The sequence below is a fragment of the Pristiophorus japonicus genome, chromosome 3 (genome assembly GCF_044704955.1).
Source record: "Pristiophorus japonicus isolate sPriJap1 chromosome 3, sPriJap1.hap1, whole genome shotgun sequence".
NCBI classification, from domain to species: domain Eukaryota; kingdom Metazoa; phylum Chordata; class Chondrichthyes; family Pristiophoridae; genus Pristiophorus; species Pristiophorus japonicus.
In genome coordinates, this window is record NC_091979.1 from 79,104,960 (window position 1) to 79,131,389 (window position 26,430).

The following is a 26,430-nucleotide window of genomic DNA, read 5'->3' on the forward strand; positions in this document are numbered from 1 at the left end:
AGACTTATCTGGATGCAGCTACAACAACACTCTAGAATCTGAACACCATTCTGACCCACCCCCCCACCCAAAAAGGGGCACTGGAAAAAAAAAATTATTTTGGAGTGTGGCCCCCTTGCAGGGGGCATTTATTTAAACTGCACAACTAAAATAGTTGAACACCATTCTGGACAGTAGTTCACTTGATTAGTGCAAGGCTCAGTAGCACATTGTGGCTGCAGTGTGTATGGTCTACATGATGCACTGTAGCAATTCATCAAGTTTATTTAAATATAACCTCCCTCCCCTTTGTCCCTTATTACCGAGAAGGATAAAACAACAACATGTATTTATATAGTGCCTTTAATGTAGTGAAATGTTCCAAGGCGCTTCACAGGAGTATTATGAGATTTTAAAAATTGACACCGAGCTGTATAAGTAGAAATTAGTGTAGGTGACCAAAAGCTTGGTCAAAAAAGTATGTTTTAGGGAGTGCCTTGAAGGAGGAAAGAGAGGTAGAGAAGAGGAGAGGTTTAGGCAGGGAGTTCCAGAGCTTGGGGCCTAGGCAACAGAAGGCACAGCCACCAATGGTTGAGCAATTATAATCAGGGATGCTCAAGAGAGTAGAATTAGAGGAGCGCAGATATCTCCGTGGGGGGTTAGAGGAGATTACAGAGATAGGGAGGGGCAAGGCCGTGGAGGAATTTGAAAATAAGGATGAGAATTTAAAAATCAAGGCGTTGCTTAACCGGAAGCCAATATAGATCAACGAGCATAGGCGTGATGGGTGAGCAGGATTTGATGCGAGTTAGGACACGGGCACTTGAGTTTGGGATCAACTCTAGTTTACGTAGGGTAGAATGTGAGTCGCCAGCCAGGAGTACGTGGAATAGTCAAGTCCAGAGGTAACAAAGGCATGGATAAGGGTTTCAGCAGCGGATGAGCAGAGGCAAGGGCGGAGACGGATGATGTTACGGAAGTGGAAATAGGCTGTCTTAGTTATGCTGCAGATATGTGGTCGACAGCTCATTTCAGGGTCAAGTGTGACACCAAGGTTGCGAACAGTCTGGTTTAGCGTCAGACAGAAGTTGGGGAGAGGGATGGAGTCAGTGGCTCGGGAATGAAGTTTGTGGCGGGGTCCGAAAACAATGGCTTTGGTCTTCCCAGTATTCAATTGGAGATAATTTCTGCTCATCCAGAGGCTCATGCTCTCCTGCTGATGCACTGATCGATGCTGTCCTGATTACCATCTGCAGCTATTGCTTTGTTCTGGGAGCAGATTCTCTGTTATGTACTTTGGGCAGGAATTCTAGATTTGGCAAAAACTATTGCATACTCAGGACTTCCCACTTGAGTTTTAGCTGAGAATTTACTTTTTAAGTTAAGCAACAGTTTTAAATAGGAACAGGAATCATCACTGTCCTGATGTAAACTTGCAATGCCCTGTACCCCCTGCCCCCACATTAGAGGAATTGTAATGCACAGATTGACAGCCACAGATGTTAATGTTGAACTTGTTTATGCTAGTTAGAGCTGCAATTGACAGGTACAGTACTGTATGATTTTTCAATTACCCAATTTAACAGGTAATTCACATGTATATCACCCTTCTGCATGCAATAAGATACTTTGGATAAGCTTGAGCACTGTTAAAAATAACATAAGTTTTGGATGGATGTGCATTAGCCACAGTGTTATCAATGTACTCATAACAATCACAACCGTCATCTTGAAGAAAAATATTTGATGAGCATTCTTTGTTACAGTTGCCAATAAAAACTTCAGCTTCAAAGATGTGAATTATTTCCCCAACATTATTGATTCTGTTCATCAGTTGTTTCACTTCACTCCTGAAGTACATCCCATCACCATACTCCTGCTCTATAAAATTTAAAAGAAGATATAAATGAATTGAAATTTTTCATCCCCATCACAGGGCTGTTTACTTTCCGTTGTATCCTTTCCACCCAAAGGATAGACCAGTCGGGTAAGGATTGCATCGACAACTTTGACCCATATCATTCTTCAATTAAAAGTGTGCTTCTAGCAGGACAAAACTAGCTGCTCTCGCATATCTTTTAATGGATAGTTATAAAGAAACATTCAGAGAAACAAAGGAGGAAACAGCCTGCCCTCTTGATCAGGAAGGCGAATGGAATGTTGGCCTTCATTGCGAGAGGGATGGAGTACAAAAGCAGGGAGGTCCTGCTGCAACTGTACAGGGTATTGGTGAGGCCGCACCTGGAGTACTGCGTGCAGTTTTGGTCACCTTACTTAAGGAAGGATATACTAGCTTTGGAGGGGGTACAGAGACGATTCACTAGGTTGATTCCGGAGATGAGGGGGTTACCTTATGATGATAGATTGAGTAGACTGGGTCGTTACTCGTTGGAGTTCAGAAGGATGAGGGGTGATCTTATAGAAACATTTAAAATAATGAAAGGAATAGACATAGAAACATAGAAAATTGGTGCAGGGTAGGCCATTCGGCCCTTCTAGCCTGCACCGCCATTCAATGAGTTCATGGCTGAACATGCAACTTCAGTACCCCATTCCTGCTTTCTTGTCATACCTCTTGATCCCCCTAGTAGTAAGGACTTCATCGAACTCCTTTTTGAATATATTTAGTGAATTGGCCTCAACAACTTTCTGTGCTAGAGAATTCCACAGGTTCACCACTCTCTGGGTGAAGAAGTTTCTCCTCATCTCGGTCCTAAATGGCCTACCCCTTATCTTTAGACTGTGACCCCTGGTTCTGGACTTCCCCAAAATTGGGAACATTCTTCCTGCATCTAACCTGTCTGAACCCATCAGAATTTTAAACGTTTCTATGAGGTCCCCTCTCATTCTTCTGAACTCCAGTGAATACAAGCCCAGTTGATCCAGTCTTTCTTCATAGGTCAGTCCCGCCATCCTGGGAATCAGTCTGGTGAACCTTCGCTGCACTCCCTCAATAGCAAGAATGTCCTTCCTCAAGTTAGGAGATCAAAACTGTACACAATACTCCAGGTGTGGCCTCACCCAAGGCCCTGTACAACTGTAGTAACACCTCCCTGCCCCACACCTCCAAATCCCCTCGCTATGAAGACCAACATGCCATTTGCTTTCTTAACCGCCTGCTGTACCTGCATGCCAACCTTCAATGACTGATGTACCATGACACCCAGGTCTCGTTGCACCTCCCCTTTTCCTAATCTGTCACCATTCAGATAATAGTCTGTCTCTCTATTTTGACCACCAAAGTGGATAACCTCACATTTATCCACATTATACTTCATTTGCCATGCATTTGCCCACTCACCTAACCTATCCAAGTCACTCTGCAGCCTCATAGCATCCTCCTCGCAGCTCACACTGCCACCCAACTTAGTGTCATCCGCAAATTTGGAGATACTACATTTTAATCCCCTCATCTAAATCATTAATGTACATTGTAAACAGCTGGGGCCCCAGCACAGAATCTTGCGGTACCCCACTAGTCACTGCCTGCCATTCTGAAAAGTACCCATTTACTCCTACTCTTTGCTTCCTGTCTGACAACCAGTTCTCAATCCATGTCAGCACACTACCCCCAATCCCATGTGCTTTAACTTTGCACATTAATCTCTTGTGTGGGACCTTGTCGAAAGCCTTCTGAAAGTCCAAATATACTACATCAACTGGTTCTCCCTTGTCCACTCTACTGGAAACATCCTCAAAAAATTCCAGAAGATTTGTCAAGCATGATTTCCCTTTCACAAATCCATGCTGACTTGGACCTATCATGTCACCTCTTTCCAAATGCGCTGCTATGACATCCTTAATAATTGATTCCATCATTTTACCCACTACTGAGGTCAGGCTGACCGGTCTATAATTCCCTGTTTTCTCTCTCCCTCCTTTTTTAAAAAGTGGGGTTACATTGGCTACCCTCCACTCGATAGGAACTGATCCAGAGTCAATGGAATGTTGGAAAATGACTGTCAATGCATCCGCTATTTCCAAGGCCACCCACCTCCTTAAGTACTCTGGGATGCAGTCCATCACGTCCTGGGGATTTATCGGCCTTCAATCCCATCAATTTTCCCAACACAATTTCCCGACTAATAAGGATTTCCCTCAGTTCCTCCTCCTTACTAGACCCTCTGACCCATTTTATATCCGGAAGGTTGTTTGTGTCCTCCTCAGTGAATACCGAACCAAAGTACTTGTTCAATTGGTCTGCCATTTCTTTGTTCCCCGTTATGACTTCCCCTGATTCTGACTGCAGGGGACCTATGTTTGTCTTTACTAAACTTTTTCTCTTTACATATCTATAGAAACTTTTGCAATCCGTCTTAATGTTCCCTGCAAGCTTCTTCTTGTACTCCATTTTCCCTGCCCTAATCAAACCCTTTGTCCTCCTCTGCTGAGATCTAAATTTCTCCCAGTCCCCGGGTTCACTGCTATTTCTGGCCAATTTGTATGCCACTTCCTTGGCTTTAATACTATCCCTGATTTCCCTTGATAGCCACGGTTGAGCCACCTTCCCTTTTTTATTTTTACGCCAGACATGAATGTACAATTGTTGTAGTTCATCCATGCGGTCTCTAAATGTCTGCCATTGCCCATCCACAGTCAACCCCTTAAGTATCATTCGCCAATCTATCCTAGCCAATTCACGTCTCATACCTTCAAAGTTACCCTTTTTTAAATTCTGGACCATGGTCTCTGAATTAACTGTTTCATTCTCCATCCTAATGCAGAATTCCACCATATTATGGTCACTCTTCCCCAAGGGGCCTCGCACAACGAGATTGCTAATTAATCCTCTCTCATTACACAACACCCAGTCTAAGATGGCCTCACCCCTAGTTGGTTCCTCGACATGTTGGTTCCTCGACATATTGGTCTCGAAAACCATCCCTTATGAGACAAGATAGAGGCAGAGAGGTTGTTTCCACTGGTCGGGGAGACTAGAACTAGGGCCACAGCCTCAAAATACGGGGAAGCCAATTTAAAACCGAGTTGAGAAGGAATTTCTTCTCCCAGAGGGTTGTGAATCTGTGGAATTCTCTGCCCAAGGAAGCAGTTGAGGCTAGCTCATTGAATGTATTCAAATCACAGATAGATAGATTTTTAACCAATAAGGGAATTAAGGGTTATGGGGAGCGGGCGGGTAAGTGGCCAGATCAGCCATGATCTTGTTGAATGGCGGAGCAGGCTCGAGGCGCTAGATGGCCTACTCCTGTTCCTAATTCAAATGTTCTTATGTTCTTATTATCATGGGAGACCAGTAAAATGGAATAGTAGGAAATAACTCACTCTCCAAAAACTCATAACAGGACAGACTGTTAAAACAAAACTAAGTTTTGGAGCAGGTATTTAGTGAAAAATAATTACAGTACTAGAGGACTATATTACAGGATTTTATTAAGTATTTTATGACAGAATTAAAAATACTTACCATGTTCTTGTGAATACATTTCCTGAAATCCAATTCTACAGACAAAGTTGCAGAAATAGTCTGGAACTCTATAATACAGGATAGCAATCTGGCTCTCATCTTTTATCATTGTTTCATTCATCTCTTTATGACGTAAATGGCAAGTCCACAAAACAGGGTTCTGTATTTTTTCAATCTGTATTGGAGCAATACTTTTATTAAAACATCTGGAACATTATTTTATCTATTATAAGAATGGCCTTCTTCATTCTCTAAATATAGCTCAACTTCCACATACAAATTCAAAACAAGAGAAATCATTGGGGCAGTGCAATGTCATGTTACATGGACTCTCACTATCCCTATTGTAAATACTGTCTCATTCTGAGAATTTACCAAGTTTCTTTTGATGGAAGTGCCAGCAAGGAGATCAAGTTAATATAATAAAGTGAAACACAAGCTTAACATATGAGTTGCATCCCAATAAAATCAGTTACCAGTAAGAATCAACCATAAGATGTATAAACTCTTGAATCTCAGAGTTGGTATCAATCAAAGTCAAGGATCCGATCAGAGAATGTTTCAGCCAATGCAAGTCATAATAATTGAACTCAAGAATAATAAAAACTGGTTCAGAGACGGATAAGAAAACTTGAGGCTCGCTCTAAAAAAGCTTCCAGAAATTATTCCTAGTTTCTAAACAATTGGCAATTATTAAAATTGAACAAACCAACTTTGTATTTAAAAATAATCTACCCCGGTATGTGAATAAAGATAACTGTTGCCAACAATGGAAGGAAGCATACAGAGGTATATTACTAGAATGTGGTTTTATATACGAGTGTGGAGTAGCATCACATGACTACTGTGGCAGTATTTTTTCCTGCTTTCATCACTCGCTTTCTATGTGGAAGCACCAGCATCATTATTAACCTTTATACTGAAAATACATTTTATATCCATGCATCTCAATCGGACTTTAATTAGTTTTAGTCATCTAACAAAGTTAATTTCATGGCTGAGAAACCATGACACTGATTCAGTACTCTCAGCTGTAAGCTATGCTTCTATAAATTACAAATGACTGAGCTTCTCGGAACCAGATGATCAAAATAATTTCAAAATACATATTCTCCCCGCTTCCATCCCAAGCAGCAATAGCCCAAATAAAAGTTAATAGAGTAGAAATTTGTCTGGGCCCATTTTTGAGCCTAGAATTGGTGCTGTGCAGGAAATGTGCACCTAATCACGTGGACACAACTAGGAACCAAAATTAGTAAGGAGCTCATGACACTAAAGGTGAGCTGCCAGCACTACTAGCGCTATTGATTGGCAACGCTATTGATTAGGAGCTTGCCTAATAGGGAGCGGGGAAATTATATGTCTCTGATGCTACTTAAAGGCAGACTGCACTTAAAGGATGTCTCGGAGCGGCTGCAGGGCATTCTGGAGGGGGAGGGTGAACAGCCAGTTGTCGCGATGCATATAGGTACCATCGATATAGGTAAAAAGCGGGATGAAGTCCTACAAGCTGAATTTAGGGAGCTCGGAGTTAAATTAAAAAGTTGGACCTCAAAAGTAGTAATCTACCAGTGCCACGTGCTAGTCAGAGTAGAAATAGCAGGACAGCTAAGATGAATACGTGGCTTGAGGAGTGGTGCAAGAGGGAGGGATTTAAATTCCTGGGACATTGGAACCAGTTCTGGGGGAGGTGGGACCAATACAAACCGGACGGTCTGTACTTGGGCAGGACTGGAACCAATATCCTAGGGGGAGTGTTTGCTAGTGCTGTTGGGGAGGGGTTAAACTAATATGGCAGGGGGGTGGGAACCTATGCAGGGAGACAGAGGGAAATAAAATGGGGGCAGAAGCAAAAGATAGCAAGGAGAATAGTAAAAGTGGAGGACAGAGAAACCCAAGGCAAAAATCAAAAAGAGCCACATTACAGCAAAATTCTAAAGGGACAAAGAGTGTTAAAAAGACAAGCCTGAAGGCTCTGTGCCTCAATGCGAGGAGTATTCATAATAAGGTGGATGAATTAACTGCGCAGGCAGCTATTAACGATTATGATATAATTGGGATTACGGAGACATGGCTCCAGGGTGACCAAGGCTGGGAACTCAACATCCAGGAGTATTCAACATTCAGGAAGGATAGACAGAAAGGAAAAGAAGTTGGGGTAGCGTTGCTGGTTAAAGAGGAAATTAACGCAATAGTAAGAAAGGACATTAGCTTGGATGATGTGGACTCTGTATGGGTAGAGATGCGGAATACTAAAGGGCAGAAAACGCTAGTGGGAGTTGTGTTCCTGCACCGTACTACAAACTCACACGAGGCATGTACTGTAGACACAGTCACTACATGATATTAACCTTTATTCCCAGGACCAAGGAGTGGTGGCTCTGGATGGGACCTCCCCTTTTATACCTGGAAACCCAGGTGAGGAGTGTCTCCCACAAGTTCACCCCCTGTGGTCAAGGTGTGCATTTCTAGGGTATTAGTACAGTGTACAGGAGTTGCATGAACGTTACAGTTACATGAAGATTACCATTGCATCTTTTTGTGTCAAAGGTTAAGTCTGTCAGGTGGTCGACGCTCTCTCGTGGAACGCCAAAGTTGTGGCTCTGGTGGCTGAGCCTCGGCATGCGTCTCTGTCACCTGAGGTGATTCCGGCCTGTAGGGCTAGCCGCAGAGACTGTGCATGCTGTGGATTTTCCTCATTGCTCATCCACTGGCAGTGGTGTGGGTGACATCTCATGCTCTTCTTCAGATTCCTCCGTGTCTATGCTGAACCTTTTCTTTACTTGGTCCAAGTGTTTGTGGCATATCTGCCCATTGTTTAGTCTGATCACTATGACCCTATTCCCTTCTTTGCCAATTACTGTGCCCTCAAGCCACTTGGGTCCCAAAGCGTGGTTAAGAACAAATACCGGGTCATCCATTTCTATACACCTCCCCTTTGAATTTCGATCATGGAACTCGGTTTGGGACTGGCGCTTGCCCTCAACAATGTCTGCCAGGGCTGGGTGAATGAGGAGCAGCCGTGCTTTAAGCGTGCATTTCATGAGGAGTTCCGCTGGCGGGACTCCCGTGAGCGAGTGCGGGCGGGACCTGTAGGCCAGCAAGAGGCGCGATAGGCGGTACTGAAGGGAGGTCCTTGGATGCGTAGCATGCCCTGTTTTATGACTTGGACTGCACGTTCCACCTGGCCATTGGAAGCTGGCTTGAACGGTGCTGTCCGGACGTGTTTGATACCATTGCCCGACATAAACTCCTGAAATTCATGGCTGGTGAAGCACAGGCCATTGTCGCTGACCAGGATGTCCGGTAAGCCGTGGGTCACGAAAACCGTACACAGACTCTCCACGGTAATAGATGTCGTGCACGAGTTTAATATGATGCACTGGATCCATTTCGAATGTGCTTCAACAACGATCAGGAACATTTTCCCCATGAACGGGCCCTCATAGTCTACGTGAATATGTGACCATGGTCTGGTGAGCCAGGGCCACGGGCTGAGTGGGACCTCCCTGGGGGCATTGCCCAGCTGGGCACACGTCGTGCACCTGCGAACCCAGTGTTCCAGGTCTGAATCAATCCCCGGTCACCATACATGTGACCGGGCAATGGCCTTCATTAACACAATGCCAGGGTGCTCACTGTGGAGTTCCCGGATGAATGCTTCCATGCCTTTCTGGGGCATGACTACCCGGCTGCCCCTAGCAGGCAGTCGGCTTGGATGGAGAGCTCATCCATCCGTATCTGAAACGGTCTGACCTCCTCGGGGCACGCCCTGTGTGCGGGCGCCCAATCTCCAGTCAGGACACATATCTTTATCATGGATAGGAGGGGGCCTCTGTTGGTCCAGATTTTAATCTGGCGGGCTGTGATGGGGGAGCCTGCGGTGTCAAAAGCCTCAACGGCCATGACCATCTCAGTGCTTTGCTCCGCTGCCCCTCGGTGGTGGCCAGTGAGAGCTTGCTGAGTGCATCAGCGCAATTTTCGGTGCCTGGCCGGTGCCGTATGGTGTAGTCATACGCAGCCAGCGTGAAAGCCCATCACTGTATGCGAGCTGACGCATTGGCATTGACAGCCTTGCTGTTGGACAACAGGGATGTTAACGGCTTGTAGTCCATCTCTAGCTCGAACCATCTACCAAAAAGGTACTGGTGCATATTTTTCACACTGTAAACACAAGCGAGTGCTTCCTTTTCAACCATGCCGTATCCACGCTCTGCCTGGGAGAGTGATCTGGAGGCATAAGCCATCAGTTGGAGTCGGCCGTCGTCATTACCCTGCTGCAATACACACCCAATCCCGTAGGACGACGCATCGCACGTTAAAACCAGTTTTTTACAGGGGTCATGCAAAGTCAACAGTTTGTTAGAACAAGCAGGTTCCTCACCTTATTGAAAGCCCGTTCTTGACAGTCCCCCCAAAGCCATTCACAACCTTTACACAGGAGCATGTGTAACGGCTCCAACAATGTGCTTAAGTTCGGCAGAAAGTTTCCGAAATAGTTCAAAAGTCCCAGGAATGATCGCAACTCCAACGTGTTGCCGGGCCTGGGCGCCCGGCAGATCACCTCCGTTTTTGATTCAGTGGGTCGGATCCCGTCTGCGGCAACCCTCCTGCCCAAAAACTCGACCTCTGGGGCCAAAAACACACACTTGGCCTTTTTTAGCCGCAAGCCTACCCGGTCCAGTCGGCGTAGCACCTCCTCCAGATTGTGGAGGTGTTCCTTGGTGTCTCGACCCGTTATAAGGATGTCGTCTTGGAATACGATTGTTCCAGGAATGGATTTGAGCAAGCTTTCCATGTTCCGCTGAAAGATAGCTGCTGCCGAACGAATGCCAAACGGACACCTGTTGTAGATAAATAATCCCTTGTGCGTCGTGATGGTGGTCAGAAGCTTGGATTCTTCAGCCAGTTCCTGAGACATGTAGGCCGAAGTGAAGTCCAGCTTTGTGAACAGCTTGCCACCTGCCAGCGTGGCAAAAAGGTCCTCCGCTCTCGGGAGCGGGTATTGGTCTTGCAGCGGCACTCGGTTGATGGTGGCTTTGTAGTCGCCACAAATCCTAACCGAGCCATCTGCTTTGATGATAGGAACGATGGGACTTGCCCAGTCACTGAATTCAATGGCCGAAATTATGCCCTCGCTGAGCAGCCTGTCCAATTCACTTTCAATTTTCTCATGCATCACATACGGCACCGCTCTGGCTTTGTGGTGCACTGGTCTGGCGTCCGGAGTGATGCGTATCACTACTTTAGTGCCCTTGAACGTTCCGACACTGGTTTGAGACAGTGACCCGAATTTTTGTAGGACCTGTGAGCATGAACTTCGCTCCACAGATGAAATGGCGTGCACATCTCCCCATTTCCAATTCATCTCGGCTAGCCAACTCCTCCCCAAGAGCGTGGGGCCATTTCGCGGGACGATCCAGACTGGCAGCCAGTTCTGTGAGCCATTATGTGTTGCCACCAAGTTTGCATTGCCTAGCACTGGGATGATCTCTTTGGTGTACGGTCGTAGCTGCATGTCAATGCGTTCCAGTTTGGGTCTGCTAGATCTGTGTGGCCATAGTCTCTCAAATTGTTGGGCGCTCATAAGTGACTGGCTAATTCCCGCATCCAGCTCCATGCCATTCAATAAAACTTTCATCATCATGGGTGGCGTTTTAGTGTATGAGCTGTGGACGTCAGCCACATGAACCCGCTGAACTTCAGCATCCATGCCTTTTCCCCAGGCATCATTCTGCATTGCAGACCCCTCGTCTGGTTCCACTGTATCACAGATTAGCCTCGCCACAGCCTTTTTGCACATCCTGGCCAAGTGTCCACTGACGTTACAAATCCTACAGGTATATTGCTGGAACCTGCAGCTTTTCACAGTATGTCTATCCCCGCATCTCCAGCATGAGCTGAGATTGTTGTTAACAAATGGACTGTTACCAGGCATTCCTCTCTGATTGCCCATTTGGTTGTTTCTAAGCACTCTGATGGTGGGTGTTAATGGTCCCATCGCGGGACGCATTGTTCCTCGTGATGGCATGAATTGCCGATCCCCTTTCCATTGTCCCTGTTGCGGGCCCACCCTAGAGTCTGTTGCTGCCTGGGCAGTTTCGAAATGCCCTTGCCTGCCTGCGGGGTCCCTAGCCGCGTTCACAATGTTAACTCCCTGGTCCATCGCCACATTGGGATGCGCGCGTAAATTAGCTTGGTCTCCTCTTCCCCTGCCATGAAGGTCTGAGCTATCAACGCCGCCCCTTCTAAAGTCAAGTCCTTGGCCTCTATGAGCTTCCTGAAAATCCCGGCATGATTAATGCCCTTAATAAAAAAGTCCCTTAACATCTCCCCCCTGCAGGCATCTGTGAACTTACAGAGACTGGCCAAGCAGCGCAGGTCCACAACAAAGTCCGAGATGTATTGTCCCTCCCGACGCCGGTGTGTGTAGAACCAGTGCCGGGCCATGTGTACGCTACTCACCGGCTTGAGATGCTCACTGATCAGCTGGCTGAGCCCTTCAAAGGACTTGTCCACTGGCTTTTGGGGTGCGAGCAGGTCTTTCATCAGCGCATACGACTGTGGTCCGCAGCTGGTCAGTAGATGTGCCCTCCGCTTGTCAGCCGCTGTCGCTCCCAGCCAGTCCTTTGTGACAAAGCTCTGCTGGAGTCGTTCCACGAAGTCGTCCCAGTCCTCACCCACACAGTAACGTTCCCCTGTGCTACCGGTGGCCATCCTTGTGGTTCGGTGATTCCCGTTCCTCGTCGCCAAATGTGGTGTCCCTGCACCGTACTACAAACTCACACGAGGCATGTACTGCAGACACAGTCACTACGTGACCTTAACCTTTATTCCCAGGACCAAGGAGTGCTGGCCCTGGGTGGGACCTCCCCTTTTATACCTGGAAACCCAGGTGAGGAGTGTCTCCCACAAGTTCACCCCCTGTGGTCATGGTGTGCATTTCTAGGGTATACGTACAGTGTACAGGAGTTGCATGAAGGTTACAGTTACATGAAGATTACCGTTGCATGATGGTTACATACATGACAGGAGTTGTGTACAGACCACCAAACAGTAGTAGTGAGGTTGGGGATGGCATCAAACAAGAAATTAGGGATAAGTGCAATAAAGGTACAGCAGTTATCATGGGCGACTTTAATCTACATATATATTGGGCTAACCAAGCTGGTAGCAATGTGGTGGAGGATTTCCTGGAGTGTATTAGGGATGGCTTTCTGGACCAATATATCGAGGAACCAACTAGAGAGCTGGCCATCCTAGACTGGGTGTTGTGTAATGAGAGAGGACTAATTAGCAATCTTGTTGTGCGAGGCCCCCTGGGGAAGAGTGACCATAATATGGTAGAATTCTTTATTAAGATGGAGAGTGACAGTGTTAATTCAGAGACTGGGGTCCTGAACTTAAGGAAAGGTAACTTTGATGGTATGAGACGTGAATTGGCTAGGATAGACTGGCAAAAGATACTTAAAGGGTTGACAGTGGATAGGCAATAGTAGACATTTATAGATCACATGGATGAACTTCAACAATTGTATATCCCTGTCTGGAGTAAAAATAAAACGGGGAAAGTGGCTCAACCGTGGCTAACAAGGGAAATTAGGGATAGTGTTAATCCAAGGAAGAGGCATATAAATTGGCCAGAAAAAGCAGCAAACCTGAGGACTGGGAGAAATTTAAAATTCAGCGGAGGAGGACAAAGGGTCTAATTAGGAGGGGGGAAATAGAGTATGAGAGGAAGCTTGCCGGGAACATAAAATCTGACTGCAAAAGCTTCTATAGATATGTGAAGAGAAAAAGATTAGTGAAGACCAACGCAAGCCCTTTGCAGTCAGAATCAGGTGAATTTATAATGGGGAACAAAGAAATGGCAGACCAATTGAACAAATTTGGATCTGTCTTCACTAAGGAAGACACAAATAACCTTCCGGAAATACTAGGGGTTCGAGGGTCGAGCAAAAAAGGAGGAACTGAAGGAAATCCTTATTAGTCAGGAAATTGTGTTAGGGAAATTGATGGGATTGAAGGCCGATAAATCTCCAGAGCCTGATAGGCTGCATCCCAGAGTAGTTAAGGAAGTGGCCCTAGAAATAGTGGATGCATTGGTGATCATTTGCCAACATTCTATTGACTCTGGACCAGTTCCTATAGACTGGAGAGTAGCTAATGTAACACCACTTTTTAAAAAAGGAGGGAGAGAGAAAACAGGGAATTATAGGCCGGTTATCCTGACATCGGTGGTGGGGAAAATGTTGGAATCAATGATTAAAGGTGAAATAGCAGCATATTTGGAAAGCAGTGACAGGATCAGTCCAAGTCAGCATGGATTTATGAAAGGAAAATCATGCTTGACAAACCTTCTAGAATGTTTTGAGGATGTAACTAGTAGAGTGGACAAGCGAGAACCAGTGAATGTGGTATATTTGGACTTTCAAAAGGCTTTTGACAAGGTCCCACACAAGAGATAAATATGCAAAATTAAAGCTCATGGTATTGGGGGTAATGTATAGACGTGGATAGAGAACTGGTTGGCAGACAGGAAGCACAGAGTCGGAATAAACGGGTCCTTTTCAGAATGGCAGGCAGTGACCAGTGGCGTGCCTCAGGGTTCAGTGCTGGGACCCCAGCTATTTACAATATACATCAATGATTTAGATGAAGGAATTGAATGTAATATCTCCAAGTTTGCAGATGACATTAAGCTGGGTGGCGGTGTGAGCTTTGAGGAGGATGCTTAGAGGTTGCAGGGCGACTTAGACACGTTAGGTGAGTGGGCAAATGCATGGCAGATGCAGTATAATGTGGATAAATGTGTGGTTATCCACTTTGAGGGCAAAAACAAGAAGACAGAATATTATCTGAATGGTGACAGATTAGGAAAAGGGGAGGTGCAACGGGACCTGGGTGTCATGGTACATCAGTCATTGAAGTTTGGCATGCAGGTACAGCAGGCTGTGAAGGCAGCAAATGGCATGTTGGCCTTCATAGCTAGGGGATTTGAGTATAGGAGCAGGGAGGTCTTACTGCAGTTATACAGGGCCTTGGTGAGGCCTCACCTGGAATATTGTGTTCAGTTTTGTTCTCCTAATCTGAGGAAGGACATTCTTGCTATTGAGGGAGTACACCGATGGTTCACCAGATTGATTCCCGGAATGGCACGACTGACATATGAGGAGAGACTGGATCAACTGGGCTTGTATCCACTGGAGTTTAGAAGAATGAGAGGATATCTCATATAGAAACATATAAAATTCTGATGGGATTGGACAGGTTAGAGGCAGGAAGAATGTTCCCGTTGCTGGGGAGATCCAGAACCAGGGGTCACAGTCTAAGAATGAGGGGTAAGCCAGTTAGGACCGAGATGAGGAGAAACATCTTCACTCAGAGTGGTTAACCTGTGGAATTCTCTACCGCAGAAAGTTGTTGAGGCCAGTTCTTTAGATATATTCAAAAAGGAGTTAGATGTGGCCCTTATGGCCAAAGGGATCAAGGGGTATGGAGAGAAAGCAGGAGTGGGGTACTGAGGTTGAATGATCAGCCACGATCTTATTGAATGGCGGTGCAGGCTCGAGGGGCCGAATGGCATGCTCCTGCACCTAATTTCTATGTTTCTATGCACCTCTTAAAAGAGGTCACTGAAGGTTTTTCACAATGGGAGGCAAAATAAGCTGCAACGGGCCCCTCAGCTCTCGGACACTGCTTTGGAGGCATTGGTGGAGGTGGTAGCAGGAGGAGCACGTCCCCTTCCCATCAGACGGCACAAAGGTTTCCAGACAAGCTACTTGGCAGCAGTGGGGGAAGATGGTGGAACGGGTTCACGAGCTAGGTGTCGAGTGGATACCCTTTATTCCCAAGGAGCTAGCCTGACACCCACTGGATGGAAGACAGGCAAATGAGTATGGACGCATCGTGACTCGTGCCAGGACATTGGGCACCAACCTGCATTATCCGCTTCCTGTGATCACACACCAGTTAGCTGTTTCTGTTTGATTGTTGAAATTCAGCCCAATAAGGGTTCGTATGAATCACAGAAATGCATGTATTAACACAAGTCATATTTTTACAGAAGCAATTTTTTTTTTTAATTCATTCCTGAAAGAAAATTTGCTCCATTCAAATCCTATCTCATGTTTCACTCTGAAGAATAAATTCTAGCTATTCAATGCTGATGGCTCAGTTAATAAATGCACAACCAGGTCTGGTACTGAGCCAGAGATACCAGGACTGGACTGTGTGTTGTGATACTGAGCCATATTCTCTACCACAGAATTCTCTACCAGAGAAAGTTGTTGAGGCCAGTTCATTATATATATTCAAAAGGGAGTTAGATATGGCCCTTACAGCTAAAGTGATCAAGGGGTAAGGAGAGAAAGCAGGAATGGGGTACTGAAGTTGCATGATCAGCCATGATCATATTGAATGGTGGTGCAGGCTCGAAGGGCCGAATGGCCTACTCCTGCACCTATTTTCTATGTTTCTATATAGACCAGGACTGCTCTGCGTGGTGTGGTACTGAGCGATATAGACCAGGACTGCACTACGTTGTGTGGTACTGAGCGATATAGACTAGGACTGCTCTGCGTGGTGTGGTACTGAGCGATATAGACCAGGACTGCACTACGTGGTGTGGTACTGAGCGATATAGACCAGGACTGCACTACGTGGTGTGGTACTGAGCGATATAGACCAGGACTGCACTACGTGGTGTGGTACTGAGCGATATAGACCAGGACTGCTCTGCGTGGTGTGGTACTGAGCGATATAGACCAGGACTGCTCTGCGTGGTGTGGTACTGAGCGATATAGACCAGGACTGCACTACGTGGTGTGGTACTGAGCGATATAGACCAGGACTGCACTACGTGGTGTGGTACTGAGCGATATAGACCAGGACTGCACTACGTGGTGTGGTACTGAGTGATATAGACCAGGACTGCACTACGTGGTGTGGTACTGAGCGATATAGACCAGGACTGCTCTGCGTGGTGGGGTACTGAGCCAGAGAGACCAGGACTGCACTGTGTGGTGTAGTATTGAGCAATATAGACCAGGACTGCTCTGTGTAGTGTGGTACTGGCCTCTCCGACCTGCGAGAGAACACCTCCGCAGGTAAGGAAATATAAGAGCTAGAGCGGCATACTACTACAACTTCCAGTGCGAGCTGCTCCAAGTGTGCAATGGCTTCAAGGTGGACGATTGGGTGATATCATCATGACCCAGGTTGCTGTTTGGAGCGTAGGCAGGAGCCTCAGCGGAGCCCTTGTAAAGCAGAGCAGCAGAGGTGTGGCGAATGATCGAGACAGAGGAGCGATGAGGGATTGTGGCTGAGATTTGGTGGATGATCGTGGCAGAGGTCTGGCGAATGTTTGGTGTGGAGGTGCGGCGAGTGTTTTGTGGCGGAGGAGCAATGAGGGATCGTGGCGGAGGTGCGGCGAATGTTTGTGGCGGAGGAGCAGCGAGAGATTGTGGCGGAGATGCGGCAAATGAGAGTATAGGGCCCAGAAGAGCCAAGGGCCATGGGGCAGCAGGTGCCAGCCCACACTGCATATGTGTGTGCACTAGGTCCGTGCAGCATAGCAGGTCTCCAGTCGTCCAGGTTAACCCTTGCCACTGGATAAAGGCCTAGCTCTGTCAAGCCCATGTGGTGGCTGATATGCAACGGTCACCACACATTAAAAAAAATCCACGTACAAGCATCTTCCACCCCTTCAATTGGAGTTCAGGACTGGAACATCGGGTCCTTCATTGAAACATCTGTGAACTCTTGTGAAAGCAAGTCATCCTCGTTCAAGGGACCGCCTATGATCATGACATGTTCAGGGAGAGAAACCTCTTTTAGTTATAAAACATGGCTGGTTCTTGAAGGAAAGAGTGCAGAGCAACATGTGTGAAGTTAATTATGCCCTGCACCTGGCGAAATCCAGCAATGTGGGCAAATCTGAATGCACTTTTTCCTGATCGGCAGCCTCTTTGGAGAAGGTATTGCACTCTCCTTGCAAAATGGCATCTGTGATCTGCCTGATGACTGTATGGGCAGCAAATTACTAATGTTAATGATGCAAGCTGCTGCAGCCTGGAATGGGTGTAACAGTTACTTTTACAGCCATAGGCAATGCAGTGTGTGCTCTGGTGTTTGGCTCCAATTTCTGCTGCAACAGTGATTGCCTGCCTGCTGAAGCGGAGCCTCCTCATACACTGCTCCTCTGTCATCTTCAGGAATTACATTCTGTTCCAGAAGACCCATATCCTGTATGGCCTCTAGTGCCCTTCCCTCCTTCGCCGTCTTCTTTGACCCTCTGCAGGTCTGTGGTTCTGCTGCTGGTCCCCCTGATGTATTAGCCTCAATGGCAATCCCAGCAACATCCCCATAAGGGAATGTAGTTGTGGTAGGGGCAGTACAGTCGAAGGGATAGATACTGTTTTCTGCAGCCGCAACCGGGAGTTTCGAAGGTTGTGTTGCCTGCCCAGTGCCAGGGTTAAAGACATCTCCTCAAGGCTGGAGAAGAACTTGGAGTGGGAAAGGGAGGATCCGGTTGTCGTGGTCCACGTAGGAACCAACGACATAGCAGAATTAGGAATGAGGATTTTGAGAAGTTGGGGTCCAAATTAAAAAGCAGAACCTCAAAGGTCATTATAATGTATACTAGGGGCACTACCGTCAGAGGTCCTGGGGTCATAGGTACACTCATACTGGGCCCGGTATATAAGCTGAACTTCGCCTTTGTATCTTCACTTCTGGAAGCCATTAAAGACTGACCAGGTTACACCTGGTCACTGGCTCACAGTACGGAGTTCATTGTATCATTTCATACACTACAACTGGTGATGAGGCAAATACGAACCCACACAAAAGTATGGCAAGCACAGCACGATCAAGTGCTGTTGGAATTCTCGAGAGATTCAATGACGGAGAGGGTTGGGGAGATTTCATGGATTGTCTTGACGAGTATTTCATGGCAAATAGCCTAAACAAAGACAAGGAAGCAGAGAAGTGCAGGGCAGTTCTTCTCACCGTTTGTGGCCCCACGATCTATGCACTCATCAAGAATCTGCTTCACCCACTCTTCCTATAGAAAAGGATTACAAAGAACTAGTTCGGGAACACCTTAAACCCATGGAAGGAATCCTCATATCCAGATATTGCTTCTATATGCACGTTCATCCAGAAGGCCAGGACGTAATGCCATTTGTTGCTGACTTGAGACGTCTTGCAGGGCCTTGCAAATTTGGGCCTGCGTTGGAAGACATGCTGCATGACTTTTTCATGATCGGGGTCAACCACGAGGCGATTTTAAGTAAGCTGCTGGCTGCAGATACGCCGGACCTCAGCAAGGTCATCACCATCGCTCAGGCTTGCATGTCCACGCAGAAAAGCACAAAGGAGATATCGCGACAAAACAGGAACTCCACGGCAAGTACTGTGTACAAAATTGTATCGACGGCCGGCAGAGCTGTACATGGCAGGGCCTACTCGACTGCATCTACAAGACCGGGAGCCGCTCAAAGTTCGCCATCGAGGACCTAGTCGACAGCGTATGCGAGAACGGGAGCCGCTTAAATCCCGCCATCGGGTGCAAATCCGAGCTCAACGTGTTGGCGTTGTGGGGGCAATCACCGACCCCATCAGTGCCGCTTCAAGCAGTATGTATGCAGAGGATGTGCGGAGACGGGGCATCTTTAGTGGACGTGTCCACCACGTGGATGATGATCAATTCAGCGTGGATCTGGCGATGCGGCCCGAGGCATTTGAGAGCTCTGAGAAGGAAGTGTATAGCGTACATGCATTCCTAACAAAGAGCCAACCGATAATGATGGAGGTAAAATTACTAACAAAAAGCCAACCGATAATGATGGAGGTAAAATTAAAAGGCGTTCTGGTATCCATGGAATTAGACACGGGTGCGAGTCAATCGATAATGAGCCAGAGGACTTTCGAAAAGCTGTGGGAGACCAAGGGAGAGAGACCCAAGCTGAGTCCGATAAATTCGAAGTTGCGTACCTGTACCAAAGAGATCATACCAGTGATCAGTAGTGCAGCAGTAAGAGTGTCGTATGAGGGAGCAGATCATGATCTATCATTATGGATTATCCTGGGCAACGGTCCATCGTTATTTGGCAGGAGTTGACTCAAGAAAATAAAATGGAAATGGTACAATATCAAAGCTTTGTCATCAGCAGATGATGATTTGTGTGTTGAGGTGCTGAGCAAATTTCCCTCACTGTTTGAACCGGGAATTGGCAGCTTCAAGGGAGCCAAGGTGCAGATTCACCTCGGCCCAGATGCAAGGCCCATCCATCACAAAGCCAGGGCGGTCCCACACATGATGAGAGAAAAGGTCGAGCTCGAATTGGACAGGCTACAACGTGAGGGGGTCATCTCACTGGTCGAATTTAATGAATGGGCCAGTCCCATTGTTCCGGTGTTAAAGAGCGACGGCATGGTCAGGATTTGTGGAGACTACAAGGTGACGATCAACTGAGTTTCAAGCAAGATCAGTACCTGCTATCAAAAGCTGATGATCTGTTTGCAATGCTAGCCGGGGGAAAATCATTCACCAAATTAGATCTAACATCGGCTTACATGACACAGGAACTGGTTGAATCATCAAAGAAACTTACGTGCATCAACACGCACAAAGGACTGTTTATTTACAAGTGCCCTTTAGGCATTCGTTCGTCGGCAGCCATATGTCAGAGAAACATGGAGGGTCTATTGAAAGCCGTCCCCAGGACCGTGATATTCCAAGACGACATCCTAGTCACAGGTCGTGACACCACCGAGCACCTGTGCAATCTGGAAGAGGTTCTGCGTCGTCTGGACAAAGTGGGACTCAGGCTGAAACGTTCGAAGTGCGTTTTCATGGTACCAGAGGTCGAATTCCTTGGACGAAAGATTGCTGCAGATGGAATCAGGCCTACAGACGCAAAAACAGAGGCCATCAAAAATGCGCCCAGGCCCCAGAATGTGACGGAGCTGCGTTCGTTCCTGGGTCTTCTCAACTACTTCAGTAACTTCTTACCCAAATTGAGCACAGTATTAGAGCCTTTGCACAAGCTGCTCAGGAAAGGAGACGACTGGGTGTGGGGTGAACTTCAAGACAGAGCCTTTGATAAGGCTAGAAATCTGTCGTGTTCCCACAAGCTACTGGTACTATATGACCTATGTGTCTAGTTTTGACCTGTGATGCATCGTTCTATGGGGTCGGCTGAGTACTCCAGCAAGCCAATGAGTCAGGCAAACTACAACCAGTTGCATATGCGTCTCAAAGCTAATCCAAGGTGGAAAGAGCCTATGGCATGTTAGAGAAAGAGGCTTTAGCATGTGTTTATGGGGTTTAAAAAAATGCACCAGTACCTGCTTGGGCTTCGCTTCGAGCTGGAAACCGATCACAAGCCGCTTATATCGTTGTACTCGGAACATAAAGATATCAATACCAACACGTCGTCCCATCCAGAGATGGGCGCTGACATTATCTGCCTATGATTATGCCATAGACCAGGCACTGACAATTGCGCTAATGCATTGAGCCAGTTACCGTTGCCCACACCGGAGGTGGAAACACCAAGGCCCACAGAACTACTCATGGTCATGGATGCCTTTGAGAGTGAAGGGTTGCCTGTCACTGCTCAACAAGTTAAGACCTGGATCAGCCAGGATCCGACCCTATTCTGTTCTTAACGGGGACTGGTCGATCATCCCCAAGGAAATGGGTGAAGAAACCAAACCGTACAGCCGTCGCAAAGATGAGCTTTCCATCCAGTCTGACTGTTTACTATGGGGTAATCATGGGGTACTGTAATGCCCAAGAAAGGCAGGGCGAGGTTTGTATGGGAGTTATATAGTACACATCCTGGTATTGTCATGATGAAGGCCATCGCCAGGGCGCATGTTTGGGACCTGGCATTGACTCACACTTAGAGTCATGCATGCATGCAGTTAAGCAATGCCCCAAAGGAAGCTCCGCTCAGTCTGGGGTCATGGCCATCAAAACCATGGTCTAGAATCCACATCGACTTTGCGGGCCCCCTCCTTGGTAAAATGTTTTTTGTGGTGGTGGATGCATACTCCAAATGGATAGAATGTGTGATCATGTCATCCAGCATTTCCACTGCCACCATTGAGAACCTGAGAGCCATGTTTGCCACACATGGTCTGCCAGATATCGTTGTCAGCGACAACGGACCGTGTTTCACAAGCCTGGAGTTTCAAGAGTTCATGAAACGCAATGGCATAAAACACATGAGGTCTGCCCCGTTCAAACCCGCGTCCAATGGTCAAGCGGAGCGGGCAGTCCAAACCATCGAGCAAAGCCTGAAACGCATTCCTTGCAGACATGCCTGTCACACATACAGCTCAGTTACAGGACAAGGCAACACACGCTCACCGGGATCCCGACTCCGGAACTATTGATGAGGAGAGGCCTCAAAATCAAGCTCTGTCTAGTCCATCCTGACCTTAACAATCATGTCAAAACCCGCGTCAACGCCAGCAGTAGTATTACAACCGCGCTGCAGTGTCACACGACATGAGGATGTGACTGCAACTCAGGCAGGTAAGGGGACCCCAGGTTCAGTGCTGGAGGAGCCTTGGCATTTGTCCTTATCCAACAGGTATGAGGTTCTTGCTGCTGTGTGGATGAGGGAAAAACCTGCAGGATGGATGAGCAAGCTGACCCTGGCACCATGGTGCAGGATGCAATTCAAGTAAGGGGAATGAAAGGGAATACAGTGGTAGAGGACAATGTAAGCAGAGGGATAGATACTGTTCTCTGCAGCCGCGACTGGTAGTTCCGAAGGTTGTGTTGCCTGCCCGGTGCCAGGGTTAATGACATCTACTCGCGGCTGGAGAAGAACTTGGAGTGGGATGGGGAGGATCCAGTTGTCGTGGTCCATGTAAGAACCGACAACTTAGATAGAACTAGCAATGAGGTTCTGCTGAGAGAGTTTGAGAAGTTGGGGTCCAAATTAAAAAGCAAAACCTCAAGGGTAAGAATCTCTGGATTGTTACCTGAGCCATGCGCCAATTGGCATAGAGATAAGCAGATTAGAAGGTGAAATGCGTGGCTCAAAGAGTGGTGTGGGAGGCAGGGGTTTTGCTTCATGGGGCACTGGCACCAGTACTGGGGAAAAAGGGAGCTGTTCTGTTGGGACGGGCTCCACTTAAACCGGCCTGAAACCAGTGTCCTGACAAATCGAATAACTAGGGATTTAAACTAATGAAGGCAGTGTGGGGTGGGAGGATTTAGGAGAGAATAAATTTAAAAGCAGCAAAAGAAATATCAAGGCTCTAGAGCAGAGCAGAGTTTTGGATAAAAATAAACAGAGTGGGCCAGGAAGGGGCAGAGAGAGTAACAAAGGTAATAGCACATTACTGACTCAGGTGACATTAGGGAAAAATAGAAAAAAGTCAAAGCTAAAGGCACTATATCTGAATGCACAAAACATTCACCACAAAATAGATGAATTAATAGCGCAGATAAAAATTAATTGATTTGATCTCATAGCCATTACGGAGACGTGGTTGCAAAGTGACCACGGTTGGGAACTAAATATTTCAGGATACTTAACTTTTAGAAGAAATAGGCAAAATGGAAAAGGAGGAGGGGTAGCCCTGATAATAAAGGATGGGATAAAGACAGTAGAGAGAAAGGATCTTAGCTCGGAAATTCAAGAAGTAGAATCAGTTTGGGTGGAGCTGAGAAACAGCAAGAGGCAGAAAACATTAGTGGGAGTAGTTTATAGGCCGCCAAACGGTAGTGATAATGTAGGGCGCAGTATAAATCAGGATATTAGAGGTGCATGTAACAAAGATAATACAATAATCATGGGGGACTTTAATCTACATATAGACTGGGCAAACCAAATTTGCAGTAATAGTGTAGAAGACGAATTAATGGAATGTATACAAGATGGTTTTCTAGATCAGTGTGTTGAGGAAACAACTAGAGAACAGGCTATTTTAAATCTAGTAGTAAAGAGGCCCTTAGGGAAGAGTGACCATAATATGATAGAATTTTATATTAAGTTTGAAAATGATTTAGTTAAATCCAAAACTAGGATCTTAAATATAAACAAAGGAAACTACGTATGTATGAGGGGAGAGTTGACTAAGGTAGATTGGGAAACTACATTAAAAGGTATGACGGTAGACAAGCAATGGCTAGCATTTAAAGAATTAATACATAATTTACATCAAACATACATTCCTTTAAGGCACAAAAGCCCCACAGGAAAATTGGTCCAACCGTGTCTACCAAGAGAAGTTAAAGATAATAATAGATCAAAAAAGAGGCTATAATGTTACCAAGTAAGCCTGAGGATTGGGAGGATTTTAGAATTCAGCAACGGAGAGCCAAGAACTTGATCAAGAAAGAGAAAATAGATATATAAAAACAGACTGTAAAAGCTGCTATAGGTATGTAAAAAGGAAAAGATTAGCAAAAGTAAATGTGGGTCCCCTACAGACTGAGACAGGAGAAATTATAATGGGGCATAAGGAAATGGAACAGAAATTAAACAAATACTTTGTGTCTGTCTTCACAGAACAAAACATGAAAAAACTCCCAGAAATAGTGGTGTACCAAGGATCTAGCGAGAATGAGGGACTGAAAGAAATTAGTATAAGTAATAAAAAATAGTACTGCAGAAATTAATAGGACTGAAAGCCAATAAATCCCCTGGACCTAATGGCCTACATTATAGGGTTTTGAAAGAGGTTGCTATAGAGATAGTGAATGCATTGGTTGTCATCTTCCAAAATTCCATAGATTCTAGAACGGTTCCTGCAGATTGGAAGGTAGCTAATGTAACCGTGCTATTTAAGAAAGGAGGGGGAGAAAAAACGGGAACTATAGACCAGTTAGCCTGACACCAGTAGCAGGGAAAATGCTAGAATCTAATATTAAGGTCGTGGTAACAGGGCACTTAGAAAATAATAATAGGATTGGGCAGAGTCAAAATGGATTTTTGAAAGGGAAATCATATTTGACAAATTTGTTAGAGTTTTTTGAGGTTGTAACTAGTAGAATAGATAAGGAGGGACAGTGGATGTGGTGTATTTGGAGTTTCAGAAGGCATTCAATAAGGTGCCACACAAGAGGTTATTAAACAAAATTAGGGCTCACTGGATTGGGGGTAATATACTACCATGGATTGAGAATTGGTTAAAGTACAGAAAACAGAGAATAGGAATAAACGAGTCATTTTTGGGTACACAGGCTGTAACTAGTGGGTGCCGCATGGATCAGTGCTTGGGCCCCAGACATTCACAATCTATATCAATGATTTGGATGAGGGGACCAAATGTAATATATCCAAGTTTGCTGATGATACAAAGCTAGGTAGGAATGTAAGTTGTGAGGAGGATGCAAAGAGACTTCAGGGAGATATAGACAGGTTAAGTGAGTGGGCAAGAACATGGCAAATGGAATATAATGTAAAGAAATGTGAAGTTATCCACTTTTGTAGGAAAAATAGAAAAGCAGAGAAATTGGGAAATGTTGGTGTTCAGAGGGACCTGGGTGTCCTTGTACATAAAACATTGGAAGTTAATATGCAGGTACAGCAAGCAATTAATAAAGCAAATGGTATGTTGGCCTTTATTACAAAAGGATTTCAGTACAAGAGTAAAGACATATTACTGCAATAATATAGTGCCCTGGTGAGACCGCACCTCGAATATTGTGTACAGTTTTGGCCTCCTTACCTAAGGAAAGATATACTTGCCATTGAGGGAGTGCAACGAAGGTTCACCAGTCTGATTCCTGGAATGGGCAGATTTTCCTATGTGGGGAGATTGTGTAGACTTGGCCAATATTCTCTAGAGTTTAGAAGAATGAGAGGTGATCTCATTGAAACATATAAAATTCTTACAGAGCTTGACAGGGTAGATGCAGGGAGGATGTTTCCTCTGGCTGAGGAGTCTAGAACCAAGGGTCACAGTCTCAGAATAAGTAGTCGGCCATTTAGGACTGAGATGAGGAGAATCATCTTCACTCAGAGGGTGGTAAATCTTTGGAATTCTCTACCGCAGAGGTCTGTGGAGGCTCAGTCTTTGAGTAAATTCAAAATAGAGATTGATAGATTTTGGGATATTAAGGGAATCAAGGGATATGGGGATAGTGTAGGAAAGTGGAGTTGAGGTAGAACATCAGCCATGATTTCACTGAATGGTGGAGCAGGCTCGAGGAGCCGAATGGCCTACTCCTACTCCTAATTCTTATGTTCTAGGTGGCAATGGTACGTCTGGCAGAGAAATGGGAAATCTGCTGGGACTCCTAAGTGCCGCCCCCACCAACCCCCCACCCAACAGCCAAGATGTCCCGGCAAAGTTTGTGGGCAGGGAAATCCCGATCCGACAGTGAGGCAGCGATAGGCCTGACTGCCTGAATTTTCTTATATTCTTTGCCTTTATCCCAACCGATTTCAGACAGGACAATGGAAAAGAAACCGCCCCAAGGTATCTGAAAGAATAGAGAAAGTAAACTGAAAACAGTACTTTTAAATAAGGTAGGGCAGCAGGGCACCTTCAGGGTTGTAAAGAGCAAATTTAAGGCAGACAACAGTAAGTATTCATCAACAGAGGATGATCACCAGCACAAATTCGTTTCCAGGAGGGATGGCTGAGGCTAGGACACTAGATGCTAAATAGAAAGGCAATAAAGTTAGTATTCTAGAAGGATAAGATCAAAAGGGCCGACGGGTTTTCTTCGTCTAAACTTATCTTGTGATCTTTGTTTTGTTCAATAAGATGATTAATTTAACAATTTCAAAGTACTCCTGAAAAAACAACTGCATTTACCTTCACAATGGTGAGACCTGCATCTGTAAAATCATTGATTAGTTTTTGAAATTCCAATCTGGTCATATCCATTGGTATTTTCCAAAAAACGGAACTATGAATTGGACCCCAGTTAGTTGGTAAACTCTTCAAGTAATCTTCTTTCCCCTGAACTAAGAAACGATTTTTAAAAAAAGTTATCACAATGTTAGCATCATGTAGCCACAGCTGTTTGGTCTACATATATT

The 26,430-nt window shown here is 45.9% G+C and overlaps 1 protein-coding gene across 1 annotated transcript in view; it reads right to left on the reverse strand.

The window, feature by feature from the left end:
• Nucleotides 1–1,570: 1,570 nt before the first annotated feature.
• parp9 (poly(ADP-ribose) polymerase family member 9) overlaps nucleotides 1,571–26,430 on the reverse strand; it is a 123,593-nt gene continuing 98,733 nt past the window's right edge. Inside the window, exons 9-11 of the mRNA XM_070873614.1 lie at nucleotides 26,204–26,355; nucleotides 5,405–5,579; nucleotides 1,571–1,860 (exon numbers count right to left, since the gene is read on the reverse strand). Coding sequence (XP_070729715.1) covers nucleotides 1,571–1,860; nucleotides 5,405–5,579; nucleotides 26,204–26,355 — 617 coding nt within the window. The remainder of the gene's footprint in view (nucleotides 1,861–5,404; nucleotides 5,580–26,203; nucleotides 26,356–26,430) is intronic.